Source organism: Dermacentor albipictus, chromosome 3 (assembly GCF_038994185.2).
Source record: "Dermacentor albipictus isolate Rhodes 1998 colony chromosome 3, USDA_Dalb.pri_finalv2, whole genome shotgun sequence".
Lineage (NCBI taxonomy): Eukaryota > Metazoa > Arthropoda > Arachnida > Ixodida > Ixodidae > Dermacentor > Dermacentor albipictus.
The window spans coordinates 29,734,240-29,756,567 of record NC_091823.1 but is presented as its reverse complement, the minus strand read 5'-3'; the positions used below and the strand labels follow the sequence as shown (position 1 = coordinate 29,756,567).

The window sequence follows — 22,328 nt, the reverse complement described above, 5'->3', positions numbered from 1 at the left end:
TGCTGACACCGATGGCACCGACACCTGTATTAAAGTCGACGTGGCGAATAGTTATAATTGTGCCGTGACGACGCGGCACCAGCAACGCCCTACCGGCCTCCTCAAAATCGGCCGCTGATCAAAATCATACCATCTGCGGGAATGGCTGCGTATCCGTTTCTTTTTTTGGTAAGATGTGGCACACAGGCCTGTGGACTTACATGTGCTGTTACACTGACACATTAGTTAATTTCCCAGGAATATTTCACAAGCTTATGCGAAGCGGAAAAGATTTCGGTTGTTCCACAAAGTTGCGTGAAAAGCTGTCTCGCTCGGGTCTCATTAATCTGATACAGTGCTGCCGTGAGAAGCCAGTATGCTGTCAGAAAGAACTCTCATCCACGAATGTTTATGTAGCTATTTTGCATTGAACACACGAATTATATGCGCGCTCAAAAGTGTAAAGAACGAGAGACAACTGTCGAAACTAGCAGTAATAACCCTAAAAGTCAACGTTGTCTATTTCTGAATTTCTTATTTAATATGGATATCGTACATCAAAATCGATGTTCTAGCACTGCACGATGTACTTGTCGATGGTACGAACACTCTTGCTCTTCTAGAGATGCGGCACTTGACGCGGTGGAGTGATAGCGGATCTTGGCTCTCAAAATGCAAATGTAAACATCAGCGCATCAGCACGTCGTACTACTCACATGGCCAAAACGTACAATCGAATAGCATGTCAGGCGTGGTGCAGTGGTAAGATGCCGGGCTAGGAATCGAGAGGTCGCATGTTCGAATCCTAGGCAAGGACGTTTTTTTTTAAATTTTTTTTACTTTTATGTTTTTCTTTTTTGTGCTAACAAATTTACATAATCTTACGGACGTCTCTGTCAATTATTAATTAAATATTGATCAAGAACTACAGAACTTTCTACTACAGGACGTCACACTACAGACAACAGAACTACAGGCAACAGAACTACAGGCAACAGAACTACAGGCAACAGAACTACAGGCAACAGAACTACAGGCAACAGAACTACAGGCAACAGAACTACAGGCAACAGAACTACAGACAACATAACTACAGACAACAGAACTACAGAAACAACGTCCCAAAATACAACAGAATGTTAAAATTTCCTGTTGTGTTTTTCAACTGGGGATGGTTTTTCGAAATCAAGTGATAGGAAACGAGCCAAGGCGCAATGAAAGAAGTGCAATAGGAACATGTTGTTCGGTTTTCTAGGAAGTGTAGTGTGCTAAATGTTTTCTCAGATCTGCGGAAATCTTGAGAAGGTCCTAAATAAAGGGGGGGGGGGGGGGGGAATGGTTCAGCACGGCGGCAGAGATGTAGGAGTGGATCGCTAGCAAAAACGAGTCAAAGCCACTCAGCATGAAGCAATGTAATGTCACGGGAAGAAATACGATTAGTAGCTAGATTAGAGGCACAATCTTGCCTTGTACTGCAGTCATAGAAATTACCTCGCTTTAGACAACAGTATTATCCCATTCTATTTCCGCAAACATTCCGTGCAAGATAATATTCCTGCCTGTTCGGCGTTGCTGAAAAGTACAAATTACCGAGACAACTTCGACAGGTTTCAGTAGCAAGCTTCCGCTTCGGCGCTCTCAAGGGAGATCTCTCTTTAAAGTATCTTTGAAAGTATCTTTGAAAGTTACAGTTCTTAAGTCCGGAACATCTTGCTTTGCCAGAAAGTTCACGTCGTAAGTCCAGGTTGTTTAACAATATCCGGGACAGACGCGGTAAAACTGGGGCAGTTGGCAGACCCACCCTTGATCGAAGGTGCCGCACATTGCGTGCAGGTACGAGCTCGTCGAAACCGTGCAAGCCACGGGCATCACGTCGGAGATCATCATACGCCAAACGGACCGTCGCGACTCCGCCCTGTTCACGTGCCTGGCCACAAACAACTTCGGCCAGGACGACACAAACATCCAGTTGATCATACAAGGTAAAGAACTCATGGTTTACAATCTAACTACGTTCTAAGAGAGAGAGAGAAGGGAAGAAGGAAAGGCAGAAAGGTTAATCAGACTGAGTCCACTTTGCTACCCTACACGTGGGGATGGGAATGGGGAGAGGGAGAGAGAAATAAAACTTAGGTGTAGGGTGTCTGTAGTCGGGAACTCAAGTCTGTTGCCTTCAGGTAGTGAAAAAGCGCTCGAACTGCTTTCTGGGCTAATTAACTGTGAGGCCAGGCTCCCAAGATCTTCGCTTCCGTAAATGGCCTGTCATCCAGTCTATTCAAGGCACACTGGAGAGTCTGACGTTGATTATCGAAGCGAGAACAGTGGCCGCTCGTTCTAACAGCTCGCAGTTAAGCCAGTGTAGAAGGAAGTATGTTGGCGAGATGTTCAAAATAATATGAGCTTCAGAAAGCATTTCTTTCAAGCCACTTGATATCTTGCTTTGTTAGGTATTCGATAATTGTTTCGTGTTCATTCAGGTAACCGGCGTCACACGCTCAAGGCGTCTTGTTTATTAGTATTTTTTTATGACTCAGTGGACATTAATTTAGCATGTTTAGACTATAAATAGAAGGTTATTTGTAATATTTTCTGCAGCTAACGCAGGAAGCTCTCCCTACACTAATGTTTTTATACTAATTAAACTGAGGCAATAGACGGTTTCTGCCAAACAAGTCATGTGCGAACACCACATTGGAGTAAACGTTCGTAAATTGATTGGTATCGCATAAGAAGAAATCTATCTGCGCTTTGTAAGCTCGTGCCTGCTGTTTTGTATGCCCTATTCCCTTGCGCTGGCGATAATTCCTTTTCTTTCACGCATCATGCTTATTACAGAACAAAATGAAGGTCAAATGAATTCGTTCAGATGCTGGACATTCAATCACTCCAATATCATACTGTTTGTCATATGTCTTGTGGGGATAAAGACTGAATGAATCATGGTGAAGTGCCTCAGTCATCGCCGCGTCGTTTCAATATGCCGGCCTTTATCCTGACTGGGTATTGAAGTATCTTATGGTTAGCTTCGTAAACTCTCGCGTTTTACAGCGTAGCTTTGCGTTTCTGCAAGACGTCTTCGTCATATTATGAGGAATCTTCAACATAGTAATAATTACTGATGCTGCACATGTGCTTAACATTGCTGGTTGGGCTTTTATTGCCTCGGCTAGCTCGTAATGACAAAACACGATATTTTGGTTGCCTAGTCATTGAATATGTTTGTACGCTTGACATCGAAGCGTTTGCAAAGTTAACAAGTTTATTTTCACAAATTGTGCCCATCACTTCACGTGGGATACGTAGAGCGTACCAAGCTATCTCGTATAGTACACGTTAGGCTAACTTTAAATATAAACTTATCTTACATAAAACCAATAAGCAAAGTACGCAGTTTGATCTCCCTGATTCAGTACTCAGCTTATTTTCATAGTACTAGATAAAAAGAGTGATAAGATGTTCAAGCGTCTCGCTCTAATCTCTCACACTTTCGGAAAGTGAAGTTCTTAGTGAGAACTTCCAGACAACATCAATTTTATCGCTTTCGTAAGCTAACGATGCTCGCCGTTGCACTTGTGTATAGAGATAAACTAAAGGAAGAAAAAAAAAGAGCAGCCGATAGGAATGGAAAGATAAATGGAACAATCGGAGTTTTGCTGATGACGCGACTAAAATAAAGTATATCATTCCCAGCAGCAGCATTTATTTCGTTTCGACAGAGTTAGTCATCAATCACTTTTGTCATTTATCGGCTTCTCCATGCTCGGAGAATATGTGCGCAGAGTTTTTCGGGTTCGGTCTATACGCGGCACTCAGAAATGCAACGAGAACGCACGACGCATGTGTTTTCTATCTACTAAAGGAAAATAAGAAGAAAAAAAAAGAGCCAAGAAGTAAAATATACTTCTGAAGAAATTCAAATCAGTTCGCGCCTTTCTCTGTCCTAAATCCTTTAAGCTGCGCTGTCGGCTTGATCATTTTATGTCATCAGGTCGTTGTGCAAACGACAGTCGAGGAAACGCAACGATACAGAATAGACAGCAATGTTAGGCCAGTTTTTTTTTTTCTTTCTTCAAACTCTAGTTGCTCAGAAGTTTCCAATAGATAATTTACACAAACTTACTCGCAAGATTTCATAAGGCCTGCTCAGTTTCGCATAAGCTCGCGCAGGCGGCTGCTGAGGCGTTGCTCATAACCGTTATGAGAAGTTCGGCTCATGATTCAACAGCGCTGAACAAAAGCTGTTGTAAAAAAAGCACCAGCTGTGGCACAGTTATCAGGTATAGCAGTTCCCTCTTATCCTCGAACTGGGTGTTCCGTTCTCATACTTTGCCAATGCAGGCTTTGCATGTGCACGGCAATCAACTGTTTAAGACCCCTTCTAAGAGTATTCCGTATTGCAAGGTGGATCAAGGTAACGCCTGCATATTCAATTCAAGTGAACAAGAAACAAACGATGTCACTACCTCGCAGCATGTGGAATACAACACCTCGAAATGTGAAAGCTGCGACGTTAATGCAGCGTGTTTAGCATAGCGTATAGATGTGCTATAATGTAGACATATACCAAAATGCGCGAAGACCTAGACGGTACTGCGACGCATCATGGCGATGCGTTCAAGAACAGAACGCAAGACGTCAGAAACACTCTTCTGGTTTCCTATTTTCCGTGCCGAAAAATTTTGTTGGGATTTGACGCATTCTCGTCAGATGCCAACGCCACCGCTGATGATTGATTAGCTTAAAACATGATTAGCTCAAACAGGCAAGGTGACTGACTCCACCCCGTTTTGATGGAGAAAATATGCCAATAAAAAGCATCATCACCGTCTTCTTCTTCTTCTTCTTCTTCTTCTTCTTCTTCTTCTTCTTCTTCTTCTTCTTCTTCTTCTTCTTCTTCTTCTTCTTCCGCCTACGTGGGCTATATGTAGCCCACGTCTAAGCTGTAATGAAACTCTCTAATATAGTCTCTCAACTGATAACGCGAGAACCGCAGACGTATCAACATTAACGCGAGCGTTCTAAACTGTACACACCAGGAGCCCAGTGCGCAAGCAAGCAGAAATAAACAATACGGTGATCTTGGCGCATCCTGGGAACCACAGCTGCTAGGAATAGATCCCAATGGCACATATCTTTCTAGGGCGAATACATGGCAACTACTTTAAAAAAGACAAGAACAAAAAAATTTAGACAGCACCTGTAGTGTGGCTTGGCTTAGCTTGGCTTCCTGTGCGTGAAGCTAACGTTTCATTTACTAACGGTTCCGCTTCTTCAGCTGCTGATGAACGACTTTCATTGATCATAAATATTTTACTTTTTTTCAACTATAGCACTTCCTTGAAAAAAATCAACATCTGACAGCAACTAAATATTATCCTAACTCTCATCCCGACGTTGTATTTGTGGAAGTGATTCATTGTTTCAACAGAATAGGGTACTGGTTTGAGCAAGTTGAGAGCATTCCAAGCCGCCAGGCTTTTTGTGCGCTAACTTGGGCACGTTGACAAAGGAGACACAATCACCTTTGTCATCACGTTCCCGTGGCTCTTGGCGTGCATATGTGAGCGCTGTGTTCCACCAACGAGGGACGTCATTTGTACTTCAACGCGAACATTCGAATTTTGTGAACTGCACAAGAACATTTTCTTTTGTTGCGTGTACGTGAACTTTAGAATTGTTGTCGTTATAGTCTTTTCTGTATTCCTAGTTGGAATTTTTTTAAAGCACATCAACGGCTTATATAAGAGCATCTGACGCCGTCTAACAGGCATTGACATCTCCCTGAATACCTGAATGCACTTAATAATAATAGAAAAAATACTTTACGTAAACTAATGCACGATGTTGCTGGCTCACGCGGAACGAGAACCAGCCCAGCAACGCCGGTGAATCTTTTGCATCCTCGTGGATCGATAAGGGCTTTATTTGTAATATCGACTGTTTCACAGTGTCCTACACAGCGAATACATTCATTAATCGACCGATTTGTGTGCGCAGAGCCTCCCGACGCCCCCCAGGACCTGAAAGTGGTGGAGTCGGGCAGCAGGAGCGTCAAGCTGGAGTGGACGGCCCCGTACAGCGGCAACAGCGCCATCACGCACTACACGGTCCAGTACAAGGACGACGGATGTAAGCCGCGCCGCAGATTTCCTTCATTTACTATACGTCGTCACATGTTTGTTTTGCCGTTGCCAATTGGCGCTCAGGCAAACAAGCCGCTCCCGTACACTCTTGCCAAACCGACACATTGCTGCATTCACAATGTATACAGCAGAAGGATTTTTTTCTTAATGTTAACAAAATTACAGAAATTGAGGGAATATTAACATAACATTACTGACATGGCTTCTTTAATTTTTTTGCTTTTTTCGGTAAAAGAAAGTCGAAGCTCTCTAGATACAAGAAAGAATACTGAAAAGTGCCAAAGCAGCACAAATTACTTATTATAGAGAACTTACAGACAAGGGCGACGGACTTAAGCCTTTTCTCTGCAAGCACCAACCTCCCAGGCTATTATCAGAGGACGTTATTTTGGGCCCTTAGGGCACATTCACACCGGCGACTTGAGGAGGTCGCGCGACCGTTTGCGACTCGCAATCAAAAAGCGACCGAAGGCGACTGATGTTCACACCGGCAAGCCCGGCTGAGCGCGACCCGCAGTCGCAATCCCGTAGATTATCGTTCTCAGCGAGAACTCTCGGAATCTACGCGGAATTTGAATGCGACGCCGGAGGAGGCCGGATGTAGACACACGAAAGATCACTTCCGGTGCGCCGCTGATTGGTTTATCAGTTTTGCGACCACGGTCGCGCGACTGAAAAATCGCGCAGAGAGCGACTCGCCCAAAATGGTCGCTTTTCGAGAAAGGCGACCGTTTGCGACCATTTGCGACTGGTCGCAAAGCGACCAACTTGGTCGCGCGACCTCCTCAAGTCGCCGGTGTGAATGTGCCCTTAGTCCTACCCGACATACACTACAGCAGCGTTACGGGCCGTGCTACAAGTTTTACACGGCACAGCTCTAACCTCGTTAGTTTAAGTGTGCTGCTGTGTTGATGACTAGCATCATCGGGCCAAATTGCGTGTCATCGTCATCCTCTGTTCCTCTTTCGTTCCCCTTTTTTTCCCCTTCCTCATGTGCAGAGTAGAAGGTTATCACAGCACAACCACGGGGCCTACCTCTATGCCTTTCTCTAAATAAGTTCTGCTACTACGCTACTATTATAGCACTTGTTTCTATGAAGCTGTTATCTATCTCGGTACCCGAAGATGGATGCGTCGTAACGTCATAATGGTTATGATCGTTCCTTTCCTGCGATCGCGGTTTGCATACCACACGCCTGTGCAGCCACAAGGAACATGCGCGGCATTCCATTGTTTATTATTATTGTTTTTATAAGCGACTTTCTCATATTTGGGCCTCGTTATTTATTTTATTTTGTTGAAAATAACGTGATTGTCTTGATTCCGGAGACCAAAGGCGACGTCAACGGTCACCTGATTATACAAAGCTCTAGCGAAGCCACACGACGTCGGGGAATAATGTTCTGCATTATGACACCACGATAATGTCGATGACGCCGCGTCTGTCCGTTCGAGACCAACTTTATGCCAAATGCGATTATGTTTTACTTCCAACCTCCATAACTGCTATAGGTGTTATACTTTGGCTTGCGAGAAGCCCGTGGTAGAGTTCCTACAAATTCAAGAATACGCGTTAGTACTATACTTTAAAAAAAAAGTGTGGCGAGCATATGTTTTACTCCTTGAGCTGGATTACTCGAACAGGCAGACATTACTTGTACACAGTGTGTCAAAGAGAAATGTTTTTTTCTCCGGTTTTCGTTTCGGTTCACCGAAAACGGTTCGGTTCCCGTTCAACTCCGGAACGAAAACAGCACACATTTATTTGGTACAATAACTCGATGCTACTGCTACCCTACAGGGAATGATTGCGCTTGTTATTGGAGTTGCAAAAATATCGTGTTAACCCAACACCAAATCTGGAATCTATGTGAAGAGGAAGCTTTATTGGCGGAGAGAGAGAGAGAAAGAGAGAGAAAGGAGAAAATATTGGGGAAATTTAGAGAGTAGTCTAGCCTTCTATTCCGCTCAGGGGGAAAAGGAAGAGCATAGGGCTGAGGAGTAAGGATAAAAACAAGCAGTAGGGTGTGATTGTATACAGGATTGTGTTCGAAGGGCCCGCACACTGACTTAAATTGCCGGTGCTGACTAAATATTCTAGGGAAGCCTTGACAGCTCGATTCGTTGATCCAGTAGTGGGGAAGAAAAACTGATATTTTGCATATAGATCCTGTGAGGGAAACTGCTCAGAATGCCGGTTATGCTTTATACCAGACCGCTAGCTTAGGGCAATTGTATCGTCAGGCACGCACTGCCGTCGTACCTTATTCACCTCGCGTAACCCACCAAAGGTGTACATAATTTGCATAGTTCAAGAATGTTCAAGAATCAATTAATTATTAATTTTGAATTATATAAATGTACACTGTGATTTATCGCGCAGTTCTTGTTCGCCTTCTTGGGTTATCTACTTCAAGCAGTAAGTGCTACCTACTGCAGGCGCTTTTGAAAATGTCTGTTTATAGGTTAAAAGCGCGCGAACGCGCGCGCGTGCACACACACACACGCACACACACGCACGCACGCACGCACGCACACACACAGACACACATGTTTGCTTTGTATTTTCGAATGCTTGCTTCGCTGGCCAGTGCCTGCGCTGGTGATATCATGAACTGCTTTTCGTCGAAAATGTCGCAGTCGTTTTCTGCGTTTTCAGCAAGGCTTCTAGAAGGCAGCCGCATTTAGCGGGAACCTATAAGGCCGAATACACAAACATTTCCTTTCGTACTCGTACTATGAACTGTTCGCTACTTGCGAGCCACTCCCTTCGCGACTAATGCATCCACCATCACGATGTGCCGACGCCCACTTATAGGAAGCGCTATAGCATGTGCATTCAAAACAGGGTAAAGTGATTACGACAATATGGAAACATTAATTGCTCAAGAGCGGGTCAATAAGGGATGCCTAAACCCGGCGTCAACGTTCTGATGAATAGCACTTCACCAAAGAAGCTTCCTCGAATCCACGCTGAGTCTTCTATCGTTCGCTCACTATCGATATATAGCTGCTCTGCGAATGCAAATTGTGAGACGGAATTTTGTAAAAATAAGTTAGTTTTCCATTCTTACTATCATCCGTCATGCCAAATAGCTGACCCCGGCGATAACGTCGGCGGCGCGGAGACCAAACCAGTGATAACGGGTGGGAAGAATGCTATTTGAAATGGAATATCGTTAAGAAAATACTCATGTTCGGCATGTTTTGTATCAGATTGCACGCGATGCTTGTTGTACAAGGTAGCCTCAAATAGTCCCAATAGCACCGGCCAAGCTGAGAATGCTGGCATGTTTGTTGAAGCACCGTGAATAGAGCCCACAAGTATTCCGCTTCATTCACATATCGACGCTACCGAGTTGTTTGGCGAATCCGCGGGCCACAGGTTGGCCCAATGAATGGCCCGTTTCCTGCAAGTTCGCCGTGTCACACTGGCCCGCCTTCCTGTATGCATCGCCGCATGTCCGTGCACTGTCACCACATCGTGACAATAAGGAAGCATCTACAATAGAAATCTTTCCAAAAAAGCCACGGTCGCGAAGGCGCACGAAGCGACCTTGCACAGACTGCGCTTCGATCGAGCACACGCTCGACAACAGCTGGGCGCCCGTCGCCATAGCGAGCACGCGTTGTTGTGCCGGTGAAAGCGAAGAAGACGCTAGAGCGAGCTCCTCTTCGCACGCTTGTAACCTTCCCTGGAACGCGCGTTTTGACTCTGCAGCGGCCTAGGCAATCTAAAAGCACATTCAGAACCGGAATAATACGCCGTCATTGTGACAGTCGAACGAAGAACGCGAGCATACACACAGGCGTTTCTGCGCGCATTTACATTGGCCTCCGCTCATATAGATTATGTATGTATGCACTATCTGTAAATATACGTGTTACGTACGTGTCATTTATCTCGCTTTATCTCCGTTTGCTTTCTAAATCACGTTCCGTGACATGCCTGTTAAACGGAGAGCGAGAGGAAGTCCGTGCCGTTTTCCATAGCAACTTCTTACTTCATATCGGTTATACCCGACCGTCGCTTCAAGTACGCTGACACGTCCGGTTAAAAGGGGGCAAATAAACTTCGCGCCAGTTTCAGTAATTTATTTTTGTTTTGGGAAGCTTATTTTTCTTTAATATATGCTCATTAGAGCCTTAGTTGCAAATCTAGAAGTACCCGTTGCTGGGCTAGTCGGTTCATATTGTTGAGTAGGCCATAAATATGGCCACTTGGCGCGAACAACGAAGGACGGGAGAATGTTTGGCGAATGCTTGCGTTCGAGTGACCTATTAGAGAGACTATAGTTCTCACAGACGTTCTCAACATCCTCTATTTATTTTTCGTGCCTTTGCTTTTTCTATCCACTATTTCCGTCTTTCATTTGCCCTTATCCTTCCAGGTACAGGTGCAGGGTTGTAAACCAGAATCTTCTCCGGTTAGCCTCCCTGCCTTTCCCACCCCGTTTATCTCTCTCTTAGTTGCGAATCCCCTATAGCCTAATTAACACCCGCACAGCCCCAATAACAAACGTCCAATCACATATTCTTAAGAACATTTACAGTGGAAGTTTTAAGTTAGACATGTAAGATGGCGCAAGAAAGCACCTCTACAATCGCGCTACAATCGCGCTACAATCGCTCAACCGCGCTTCGCGCAGTTCGTGTTTCAAGTTCGCGGTATGAAACAGCTCGGTAATTAAACTATACGCGCAACAAACGGAAAAAGAGCATGTAGGTATGACTCCAGGAAGTCATCTTTTCTATTCTCATATTGTAGTCTGACGTACCTTGTTTTCATTACAAACTTCAAGTACTTGCCAGGACTTCTCATTTTCTATCCATTTCTAATATATTTTTTTCTTTAATCTCGCATCCGTGAAGCACGCGCTGTTGACTTATCAGTGAATATTCTTGGAACGCAGCCAAGTGGCACGCCAAGATGATCAACCTGAGCACCTCGGCCACGGAGACGACAGGCATCGTACGCGGACTGAAGCCCGCCATGACGTACCACTTCCGGGTGTTCGCCGAGAACCGCCTGGGACGCAGCGACGCCAGCCACTCGGTCAAAGCGACTACAACCGAGGAAGGTACACACATGCGTGCGAGTCGGGTATAGTTTCGGTCAAACTAACGCGTATTGACAGTGCATGCACCTAAATATTGCCGCACCTTGAAAGTTGCTACGTGCACTGCGATTCAACCGACTCCTGGGTACACGAATATTACATGATCCTGCGAGTTCTAAGCTTTAGCAGTGCGAAGTGAATTATGCATTTAAAAAATCTCGTTACACCATCTCGATGGCTCTTTTCGTTATTCCCAAAGCACATAGTCTTTGACTTGTCGCGGCGTCTGGGCGTTTAAACAAACGTTTGTCGGCGGAGCCCCTGAAGAACAATTTGCAATGTAGTGAATGCAGTTTAAATCATGGACCCGGGGCCTCAAAAAGGTGCGAGGGAATGTTCACGCATTTCTCTCGCATTTACTGCTAAATCGCCACTGAACTTTTTTTATGTATGAGTTGCTTGCATTTGCATATATCTTTGAGAGTATTCAAAGCGAAGCTTTCTATGCCTACAGATCACCCGGCTTTGCGAGTAGTAGGGGGCATTCATACGCACGCCAGCTTAAGATGTGTGAAGGCTCCCTTAACGTGTCGTGTCTGCGTCCGCCGCACCGTTCAGAAACCTGGGGCGCTATAATATAAAGCTGTTCCACAATGTTTCTATTCAATTTCTCGAATCAACTCTCCCCATTTGATCCAACGTATTTCGGGCCACCCTAAGTTCACCTGTCTGTCAGGTGACGACACGAAAACCTCCAAAAACTCGCCATCGGATATGACGTACACGAAATGATCATGCGTGGTTAGAACAAACAAAAGAAAAATAATTATTTCATATTCTCAACCTTTCTTTTTTTCATAACCCTCCGCTATTGGTCAAAAGTTCTGGGGCTGCACCCACTTCGCCAGGCTGTTACGCGACGTCACAAAACCGCGAAAACAAACCACGTGTCCTACCATGGTGGAGGCAGCGTGGTGCGGCTGAGCGCGGCCGTGCGGCCCCTGCTCATATAGTTTCGTGTGCGCTGTGTTCTCGGCGCCTAGTTCGATTTGATTGATTTGATTATGGGGTTTTACGTGCCAAAACCACTTTCTGATTATGAGGCACGCCGTAGTGGGAGACTCCGGAAATTTCGACCACCTGGGGTTCTTTAACGTGCACCTAAATCTAAGTACACGGGTGTTTTCGCATTTCGCCCCCACCGAAATGCGGCCGCCGTGGCCGGGATTCGACCCCGCGACCTCGTGCTCAGCAGCCTAACACCATAGCCACTGAGCAACCACGGCGGGTGCGCCTAGTTCGCGTTGAAGTACGAAGCCGCACGAAGGTCAATTCGCTCGCTGCTGCTGCCCATCTTACTCACGCCAGCGTTTTGACAGCGAGTATCCGCAGTCATCGAGTGAGGGGTGTGTATGTTTTCCCATGCGCGCGTGGTGCCATGCCTGTTAATTTAGTTGGTAAGCGAATGTTTACAACTTTATACGGCCGATAAAACTTCTATCCTTCGTCTTATAATTCGCTAACGCAATCGATGTCTCGCCTTTCTAGAAAAACTCCGACTTTTATTTTTCGTTGTGTGCGCTGTGCCCGAGATAAGCCGGACAACCACAACGCAAACCTGGTAGAGTACTTAAAGAAAGCTTGGCTTTGGAGCCTGCGCATACAATGTCGGCTCATGTGTATATGTGAACACAGATTTCGTAATTCCGCAGCTTTATTGGGGTACACAAATTTTGGGCCATTGGGCATAGCCCATCATTTTTCCCTCGACAAGCATTATACATTACCGACGTCCTTGTGTCATCGCTGCGTCGTCCGCCTGATTTCTTATGGTGTAGTGCACAAATAAATACATTGATTGAGAATGATAAGGTATAAGTGAAAGGTAGGGAGGTTAATTGAGCTGAGCCCGGTTGTCTATCCAAGGATATAGTTGTAGTCTTTACGATGCATAAACATAAACATTGCATGAGATTAACGTAGCATGAGATACAAATCAACACAATTGTACGCATCACCAAGGCCTTCTGGGCTATCTGCATTGTTTTGGCGAGCTAAAGCGAATTGGCAGTTTGCCCAGTTCCATTTCGTAGGGACATCCAATCTGTCACCCCTTCAGGCAGCCATCCCGATGCATTATGTAAAATCGGTTTTTGCTTTGATGTGCATGAAAAGTGGTATGCACGAGATAGGCAAGCACGAAGCGTATTTATTTTATTGAAACGCACGGAAAAGCCTTCTTCGTTGTTGAGCGCAGCACAAAACGCGCTTCAATGAGTGCACCGAAGCGCACTAACGAAACGCGATACTGGGAGCGCTGGCAACGCGGCATCGCGTGGATACCATTGGTGAATACGTAGCCTGCGAACATAGAGTTTCCTACAAAAATTACTAGAGGGAACTCTGGCGCTGCAGTCGTTGTCCTACCATGGGAATGATGAGAAGTACATGGATTTGTCTGATCTTCAAGCTTGTGGATTTAGACGTTCTTGTGGCTTTGTATATTTCGCTATATAAATCTTATTGTCGCATATTTCAACGCAATCTATATTCTTCGAAGTGCTGAATACGCCGGGAACGTGTACCATTGCTATTAATTGCAACGATTGACCTTGTCCAGGTGGCCAAATCGAAACGCGCCAAGCGTCTCAAGGCACTGGCATGCCCGCGATAAATTCATAAGGGCGTTTCATTTGCTCGTCGATACATGCGTCCGTGGCTTGATGGTTTCAATATCTGGCTTCTGTGCTAGACTCCCTGTGTTTGAATCCTGCCATCGGGCAATTTTAATGGTGTTTATTTAATTACTTATTATGCAATACACTGTGGAAAATGACGAGTTTACAAAGTCACAAAGCCGTTTGTAGCCAAAAGGACGAAGTTTAGGCAAATCCATGTACTTCCCATAATTCCCATGCTGGGACAACCGCTCCCATTGCAGCTCCCGTAGACACTAGCGCCAGAGTTCCCTCTAGTAATTTTTGTAGGAAACTCTATGCCTGCGAAGTCTTCTGCGCGAACGCTGAGCGTGCTGAAGAGGCCACGCCGTGTACCTCGCGTCTGCTATGCGATGGTGCAGCCGAATGGCATCGCATCACTGGGCGTCGCAAGCAGCTCGCGAAGCTCGCGGAGGAGCTCGCGGGACGCAAGGTAGCTTAATCGAGATTGACAGCGTAAGACACCATAAAAACCGAGTGCTGAAGATTGTGTTATATGTGCGGTGGCATGCAGACCCCTGGCGAGAAGGAGAGTCCTTAGGTGCAGCAAGTTCCAGTCGCGGAACCAAAGTGTTCCGCGGCCGTAACTTGCGGCAGCTGGGGATTCTTCTTCTGAATGAAAATCAGCCAAAATCAGACCGTTTTTCCCACACCGCAGGGCACATCATTTAGAACACTTTATTTATTTTTATCACAGTTATTGGTCATAAATGTCTTTAAAAGGACCTCCCCCTCACCTCCTTCTCTCTTATGGGCTGAAATTTGAAAACGGAAACGTTCTAAAAATAATTCTGTCACGTAGCTTGGGCCCTCTTTTGTCAATGACGACACCAAACTAATATAATCAGATTGATGATTTCTCACTAGACAGTTAGTGTTACATCAATCGTTCTTGCTAACTTTGGCAAAGACGCATGCAGTGCGTTCTTAATATAAGAAAGAAAGAAAGAAAAAAAAATGGCTGTGGCTTAGGTAAGGTTAAGCCCAGGATGCGAAGCATACTAGCCTTTATTTTAGTTGTTGAACCACTGTTTAGCCTGGTGAACTGCTGTTGCTTGGCTATATTTGGTTCGGCTAGACGAAGAAACAACTCATGCATTACTGCTTCGCCTTCAAGAGTGGAACGCGACAGCGTTCCCGTCGACCCGCCAAGGGGTGTAAGACAATGGGCTACAGGGCAGCGACTACGCGCCCCGCATTGGACGCGGTGAGCGTCGAGCAAAGCAGTGTTCGGCGCGGCAACGAAATGTGCGCCTGAGCAAGAGACGCACGCCTTAGAAACAGCTCGTTTCTAAGGCAACACCGCATTCACTAGAGGCGCTTTTGTACCGCTTTGAAGCATCGTACTCGTGGCTCAGTGGTAGCGTCTCCGTCCCACACTCCGGAGACCCTGGTTCGATTCCCACCCAGCCCGTCTTGCAAGAGTTGAGCCAAAGCCACTTCTCCTCTGTCGTGACGTCACGGTGTCACGTGGTTTCATGGCGACACCGCCGCGCCTGAGGAGCTGGGTTGAGCTCTCGTAATATGCTTCGCATAAAAGAAAGAAAGAAAGCTATTTTATGAACGAGAACGCGGAAGAGTTCGCTTTCGATGTGCGCTGCAAGCGTTGGCAAGTCTTGGCAGTGACACGCCCATTCAGCCGTAGAGCCCACAAAAATAAACTCCCTCTTTAAAAAAAATTGTACACATTCAACCCACATGTCGGAACCTAGGTGAAGCGAAGCTTTAGTAAGCTGTTAATTAAGTGCTATTAAAACTAAACGCGATGTGCGCGATTGTATTGCAATCTATATATGCAAGGTGTCATATAATTCCCACTGATATAGGTCCTCCCTCCCCTTTCTTTATTTCTTTTCATACCTTAACCCATTAATTCCCCCTGCGTAGGTACCGCGGACTGTTGTCTGGTGCAACTACCTGCCTTTAGTCCCCTCCTCCTTTATGAATTTTTTTCTATGCTTGTGCGTCACACAGGTCACAACTTCAATCTCACGTAATGGGTATGTTTACAAACTCTACCGTTCAAAAGACAAGAAAATGCTTCCGTTTGAAGGAATTGACTGTCGTTCGCATAACATTGCGATCGAAGCTACTTTCCACATCACTTTGACGTCTCTCCTGCACACCGTGCCGCTCTGGCGTAAGCACGCGCTCTCGATCGTAAATCGCCACTTCAGGCGCGCACAGGCGCATTTACGAACTTACGCTGACAAGGCACTGGCACTACACGCATAGGGGACTTAGTGAAGCGTGTGCCTGCTGCAGCGCGGAATTGTGGCGCCATCTAGCATGCGCTCGACGAATGACCGCTGTTGCCTCCAAAATTGCGGTACCTTTGAGTCCTTTTTTGGCGTTTCTTCAAAGCGATCGCATTATATAGGCGGACCTCGCACATATTTAAGGTATCCGGCCGACGAATAATATGGGCCGATCCCAAAGGTAGTGCAGACTAACACAGCGTCTCAAAAGCTCTAGCTGTGACGAGAAAAGAATGCCAGAAACTGGCAAGCGACCGACGCCTCGGACATTTCAATGAGCGACTTCGGTATGAGAGAAGCTTGCGTACGATTATGACTTAATAAATGCTCGCAGAATTTCTGCAGAGAACGCTATGCAAGCGCAATCGTAATGACGCAAATGCTGTACGTGCAATCTCACTGAAATGTAACATAATTAAGCATATTTCTGATGTTGGCATGGCGTCAGTATCAACGCAACAAGTATGCAAAGTTCGTTTACACTGTGTTTCTTCTTTTGCAAGTTCACTCATTGCAAGCTCACTCACTGTAACTACCTCCTTACTCTGCCCCTACGTGTGCCTCTTTCGTGTCATCCACAAAAAAGAAAGAAAGCATGAGTTCTGTCTTTACCAAACTTACGAAACAATTGTTCGCTTTAAAGGCAAATAGAAGTGCACACCCTACTCATGAGATTGTAATTCAGACCTAACACAATTCCTTAAATTAAACTCTGGAATAAAGGGACACGGAAAATAGTTAAAACGGAATAACCGCTAGGTAATGCACGAACATTTTCGTCGGGCGCAATTTACGGCATCCGCGTCAGTTTTTTGGGAAACATTATTTACAGTGCGATAGCAACTTACGTTTGTCGTTCGCAGCATTGTGGAATCTGAACTACTCCTAAGCGAATGGGAAGGCCGAATGTCCTTTCAGATATATGTTCACCCTCGCCGCGTCGTCTGCTCAGCGGCTCCTGAATTCGCGGTATCCGACGTGCGTGCGCAACGGTTCCAATATTTCCCTTATCGCTGTAGCGCATCATGTAGCAAGCAAAAACGAAACTCCCTAACCCCATCATTAATCAGACAGTTATGCCCGGAACCGTATTCCACTGCGCAAGGATTTTGCCTTTATATGTCTGTGCGTTCAGCTATCAAAAACGACGAAGCCGAGTAGGTGCTGGCTGTGTAACGACTGAGTGTCTGGCATGAGCCTTGTACAACTCACACAAGCAACAGCCTTCCTGATGAGCAACTTTGTGTATGCCACACCAAGGTGCATGCTGTGGTCTGAGTGGAACCGCGAAGCTACTTGCTGTCGCTTTTTATGCTTTGCCCTTCTGGCGAAACAGCTCACATATTTTTTTATCCAAAAGCGTCAAACGACCAATTGAGCAAAAAAGTCTCGCATCTGTCGTTTGTAGCAGCGAAACGGCGCCTAAGCTCCCATTGTCCTTGGCCGCGACGCCATGGTACGAGCGCGCCTCGACGGAGCAAAGCGGGCGAAATGGACCACCTGAAACGCTAGCGCGCCGGGTGTTGCGTGAGGGGAGAGGGCATCGCCGCGACGCCACGTCACTCTCGCTCTCGGAAGTCTGTGTTATTCGCGCGTTCCGTGCGCACGCAAGCACTCGCCTGCATTGTGACTGCGCCTAGGTAAGGCCAAATCAAAACGCGCCAAGTGTCTCAACGCGCTCGCTTGCCCGTGAGGAGTTAATAACTCGAAGGACCGCTCAGCGGGGTTCAGTTGGACACTATAGGTTTCGCATTTGCAACTCACAAGTGCTTAGGTGTCTTCTGATTTTTTTCTTTGTGTGTGTGTGTGTGTGTGCGTGCGTGAGTGCGTGCGTGCGCGCGTGCTTGTGTGGGGGGGGCGTCTGTGCGTGCGTGCATGTGTAATTATGCACATCACACATGACGGGCTTCACACAAAATCGTACAAATTAATGCAAGCATGAAGTAGAACTTATTATCTAACATTAAAAATATATTTTCGCCACCTAGTTCCGAATACACTGCATGCGCCTTTGCCAAAGGTAGCAATAATAATTTCTTCGAGCAAGATATGTGGCTAGCTACTTGGCCTGTCAAAAGTCTTTATGAACGTTTTTTTTTTTTTCCTTCACTTCCATGATTTTCGCAGCGCCTGGAGGCCCACCTACCAAGGTCAGGGCACAACCACTGAGCTCGCAGTCACTGAAGGTTACTTGGAAGGTGAGTTCTTGACATACACCTAATTAGCGGAAGGCGGCTTGGCCGCTCGCTTTTGGCAAGCGTGGCAGCTCTTTATGAACACGAGTAGCATTTAAAGTGGAATAATCCTCATCCAATAAGGAAGGTACGCTAACTTGTAGCCTACCTTAGAGCTAACATTGACAAAATGTGCTGGAAATGAAGGAAAACGTGCAGAACGAAGCGACGGTTTGGTGAAACATCTACATTGCAGTAAATAAAAGGATAACAAAACATGATTTGCAATATGTTGTTCTGTACCATCTAATGTATCGTTTCATAAAGAACCTTCTAGCAAAACTGCTTTAAATATAAGAGGGCAAAAGCTGGTAGCTGATATTCTACTTCTCATTAAGAAGCCAGGGCTGAGGCACGCCACTTGGCACGGCACTTTTCGAGATGCGGCGGCAAACGAAACGGATTCTCTCGGACACTGCAGCATAGCTTCATCAAAGGGCAACAGCTCCATCACCAGGGTGGATCCAGAGCAGCTGCCTCAAGCTGGGGCATGTCATCAGAACATACACTGAACTTGAATTAGGAAGGAACAGCGCCGACTAAGACGATCACAAGTGGGGAGAACGACACACTTGTGATCGTCTTAGTTGGCGCTGTTCCTTCCTAATGGCGCTTGTCCTGTGTCGTTCTTCCCACTTGTGATCGTCGTAGTTGGCGCTGTTCCTTCCTAATTCAAGTATGCACCATCTAGCCCAAATGAATGTTGTCCTGAAATACATTGAACTGGCGGGGAAAATGGCAGGAGTAGGCCTGGGGGGGGGGGGGGGGGGGTTGTTGAGGAGGCGTGTTTATGTTGTGAGCGCTCACGTGTCTTGGAAAAAAACATTTCTGGGTCTGCCAGTGTCCATGACGCGCCTTGTCGGCATGACGCAGCCGCCGAGCAAGGAGCTGCACTTCGGCGCCATCAAGGGCTACTACGTGGGCTACCGCGTGGCGGCCTCGTCGGACCCGTACATCTACAAGACGCTCGACCTGGGCGCCGACGGTCGCGAGGAGTGCGTGCTGGCGTCGCTGTCGCGCTTCACGCAGTACAGTGTCATCGTGCAGGCGTACAACAACAAGGGCGCCGGACCCCCGTCCGACGAGGTGGTCGTGCAGACGCTCGACAGCGGTGAGTCTCCCTGAACCGCCTTCGTCCTTGCAGAGACCTCGGAAAGGTTGCTTTGTGCGGTGAGACGGCTTTGTTTCAGAAAAAAAAATCCCTACACAATGGGCCGCAATGTTCCGCAATTAACACCTGCCGCGACTATGGAGGGCTTATTTACGCAGCATCCAACGTCAGCAATTAGGGCGACTGCGCCAGGGGGCAGCCATCCCGTCGAGGTGCTCAGTGAAGCAGCATTCATGTGGTTGCTTCTTTCCTTTCTTTAAAGGGGGAAACATTGATTGATTGATTGATTGATTGATTGATTGATTGATTGATTGATTGATTGATTGATTGATTGATTGATTGATTGATTGATTGATTGATTGATTGATTGATTGATTGATTGATTGACATTGCAGGTCATGTTCAACTGGGCGCTACTGCCTTGTTTAAGTCAGAGGCTCGCGCAGAGAGGGCGCTACACTCCTACAAATATTAAAGTCACCGTATATATGTGAACAAAGCGGTGTGAAACAGTACCCATCAGTTCGAAAATAACCTCTAAAATTGGCCAAAATTTATTTTACTTTCATGCTGAAATGCAGCGTAACTTCTTTTTTTCATTATCGGTTGTTGGCTGCAGTTTACCAATGCTCGACCGGAAAGCCCAGTGGCAGCACCAATTGCCTCACGCTTATTCGTCTTTTTTTTTCTTAGAAAGCACTTTTCTCAGTAAGAATAACTCTTTGCGAACCTTAGAGCACTACCACTTCCGAAAAGGCATCCGAAAAGTTCGTCAGTGCCAGCGAACACAGCACCGTCAAATGGCTCTGTGATTACTGTGGCCGCGAGTTCTTTAGCGTGGGAACCAATTTCTGCGGAAGATACGCGCGACATTACTTGTTTTGCGATCGAAGCTCGCGTCTCTGTATGCACTCAAAATACGATAATGCGTCCGACAGACACTCACGGTTTGAACGCTGAAACTTTCCCTGATACGCTTTCTCTGCATTTTCTTTCACTTACCATACGTGTAAGTTTATTTATGTCCTTATGTTCTCCTCTCATCACTCTGAGACACTATTTCAAACCGACTCACCTCGATTCCTCAACAGATCCACCGTCACCGCCTTATCTCCAAGTGGAAGGGACGTCCTTCACCTCTGTTTCCCTCAAGTGGGAACGCGCGCCCGGCGACCCAAACCCCGTGACAGGTACGGTCCTCTGCAAAGCCCATCACAGCGGCCGTCAAAATTGACCTAGACGTAGAGAGTGTGCCTACACCAATGCCGGTATGACGTTATAAATTATAAAGACAAAATTTTACAACATGCATTCAAGAGTTCACCAGCAATCGTCTTGCGAGTGGCGAACACCTCTAGCTTGTTTATATATGGAGTTATGTGAACTGATTTAGTCATCTCTATGTTGGCCGCAAGTTTTATCCGTCATCAAATCTATCTTTACGACTATATGCACTTTTAAAATTCACTTATCTTCCTTCCTTCCTTTCTTTCTTTTTTTGCTCATTCAGTCAATATTTCTTTATCGCGCTGCCTGCCTTTCTCAAAAAAACAAAACGAAAGCAAAGAAAAGCTTTTGTTTCCAGGATCGCACTAGGAGAACCCTTATGCAGCTATAATTTTACAGCGAAGCTGCATATACCTAGGCGAAACACTCGTGGTCCGACTACAGAAACCCTACTGTGGGGTTAAGAGCCATTCCATTAGTTTTACGTGACGGACAGACAAATTTATCGTTGGGCAGGCATAGAAATGCTTCCACATTTAAAACATATACATTCATCTACGTATTATTGCATTGAAGGGACACAGAGGGGGACGGGGTTAAGATAATTTCATGATGACATAGTTCTCTCGCAGCAAAAGTGTGGCGCGCCATTGGCTAGGCCGATAGTGACGTCGTTTCTCTCTCGCAGAGGAGCGTGCGCGCAGCAGTCTCTCTCCGACTTCGCTATAGGTTCAAAAAATGTGTCCCTGTCTAATTAAATAAAATGTGCGGCTTCGTTGTATCACTTGGTAACTATACAGTGCATAACCGAGTCATAAACACTATGATTAACGCATTACGAAACACAAAAGCTTAACATAATTCAAAAAGACTTTGATGAACCGGCTGGATTAACACAATGAGCCACTCATTGCACCCTTCCATGATGGTGATTATGCGAAGCCTAATGGGCGGAATTTCAAATAAATGATGTGATAAACCGAAGCCAAATGTGTGCGCAGCCTCATTAAGGAACCCTAAGAGGTTACCAATAATTGACAAAGAGTTTTATAAACCGTTCAAATTAACCCAGTGATGAACACCGGGGCAGCACATTTCAGCTTCGCTGGTTTACCATCTGTACGGGGTGCATGGGCTCTAATTTTTTTTTTTATATTCGGCCATTCACGAAGTGAAACAAAGACCAATATCTTTCCCGAAAAAAATGAAAAAAAAATAAAAAAGTAACATTGAACGATCAGATTTATGCACCTCTAGGATTTCATGATCGAAAGGAAGGAAATCCGAGGGCCTCGGTTTTTCGTTAGTCGCAAGCGCATGAAGCCAACGAAAAATAATTTCAAGCAAATTGTAAGAGAAATTAACTCGTATGACATAAATTACGGACCGCACCTCGCTCACAATTATCTCGGACATCGCTTCGATAAAACCAGAGAACGAAGAGAGACGACACTGGCGTTTCTCCTCAGCCGTTTCCTTAATTCTCGCTGCCATGCGCGCCTTAAGAGTGTTGATTTCCCGGCGACAATTCCAACTTCGGACTCTCGTGGTACCCAGTGTTGGTAGTTTGCTTGTCGCTTCATTTCACCGTGGCTTCAG

General features: G+C 46.0%; 1 protein-coding gene across 2 annotated transcripts in view; it reads left to right on the top strand.

The window, feature by feature from the left end:
* Positions 1-22,328, top strand: part of LOC135909687 (cell adhesion molecule Dscam1-like) — a 301,290-nt gene that overhangs the window by 259,694 nt on the left and 19,268 nt on the right. For both annotated transcript variants that reach the window (XM_065441717.2, XM_065441716.2), the window contains exons 14-19: positions 1,813-1,961; positions 5,977-6,108; positions 11,036-11,203; positions 18,285-18,355; positions 19,265-19,502; positions 20,594-20,692. In XM_065441717.2, coding sequence (XP_065297789.1) covers positions 1,813-1,961; positions 5,977-6,108; positions 11,036-11,203; positions 18,285-18,355; positions 19,265-19,502; positions 20,594-20,692 — 857 coding nt within the window. The remainder of the gene's footprint in view (positions 1-1,812; positions 1,962-5,976; positions 6,109-11,035; positions 11,204-18,284; positions 18,356-19,264; positions 19,503-20,593; positions 20,693-22,328) is intronic.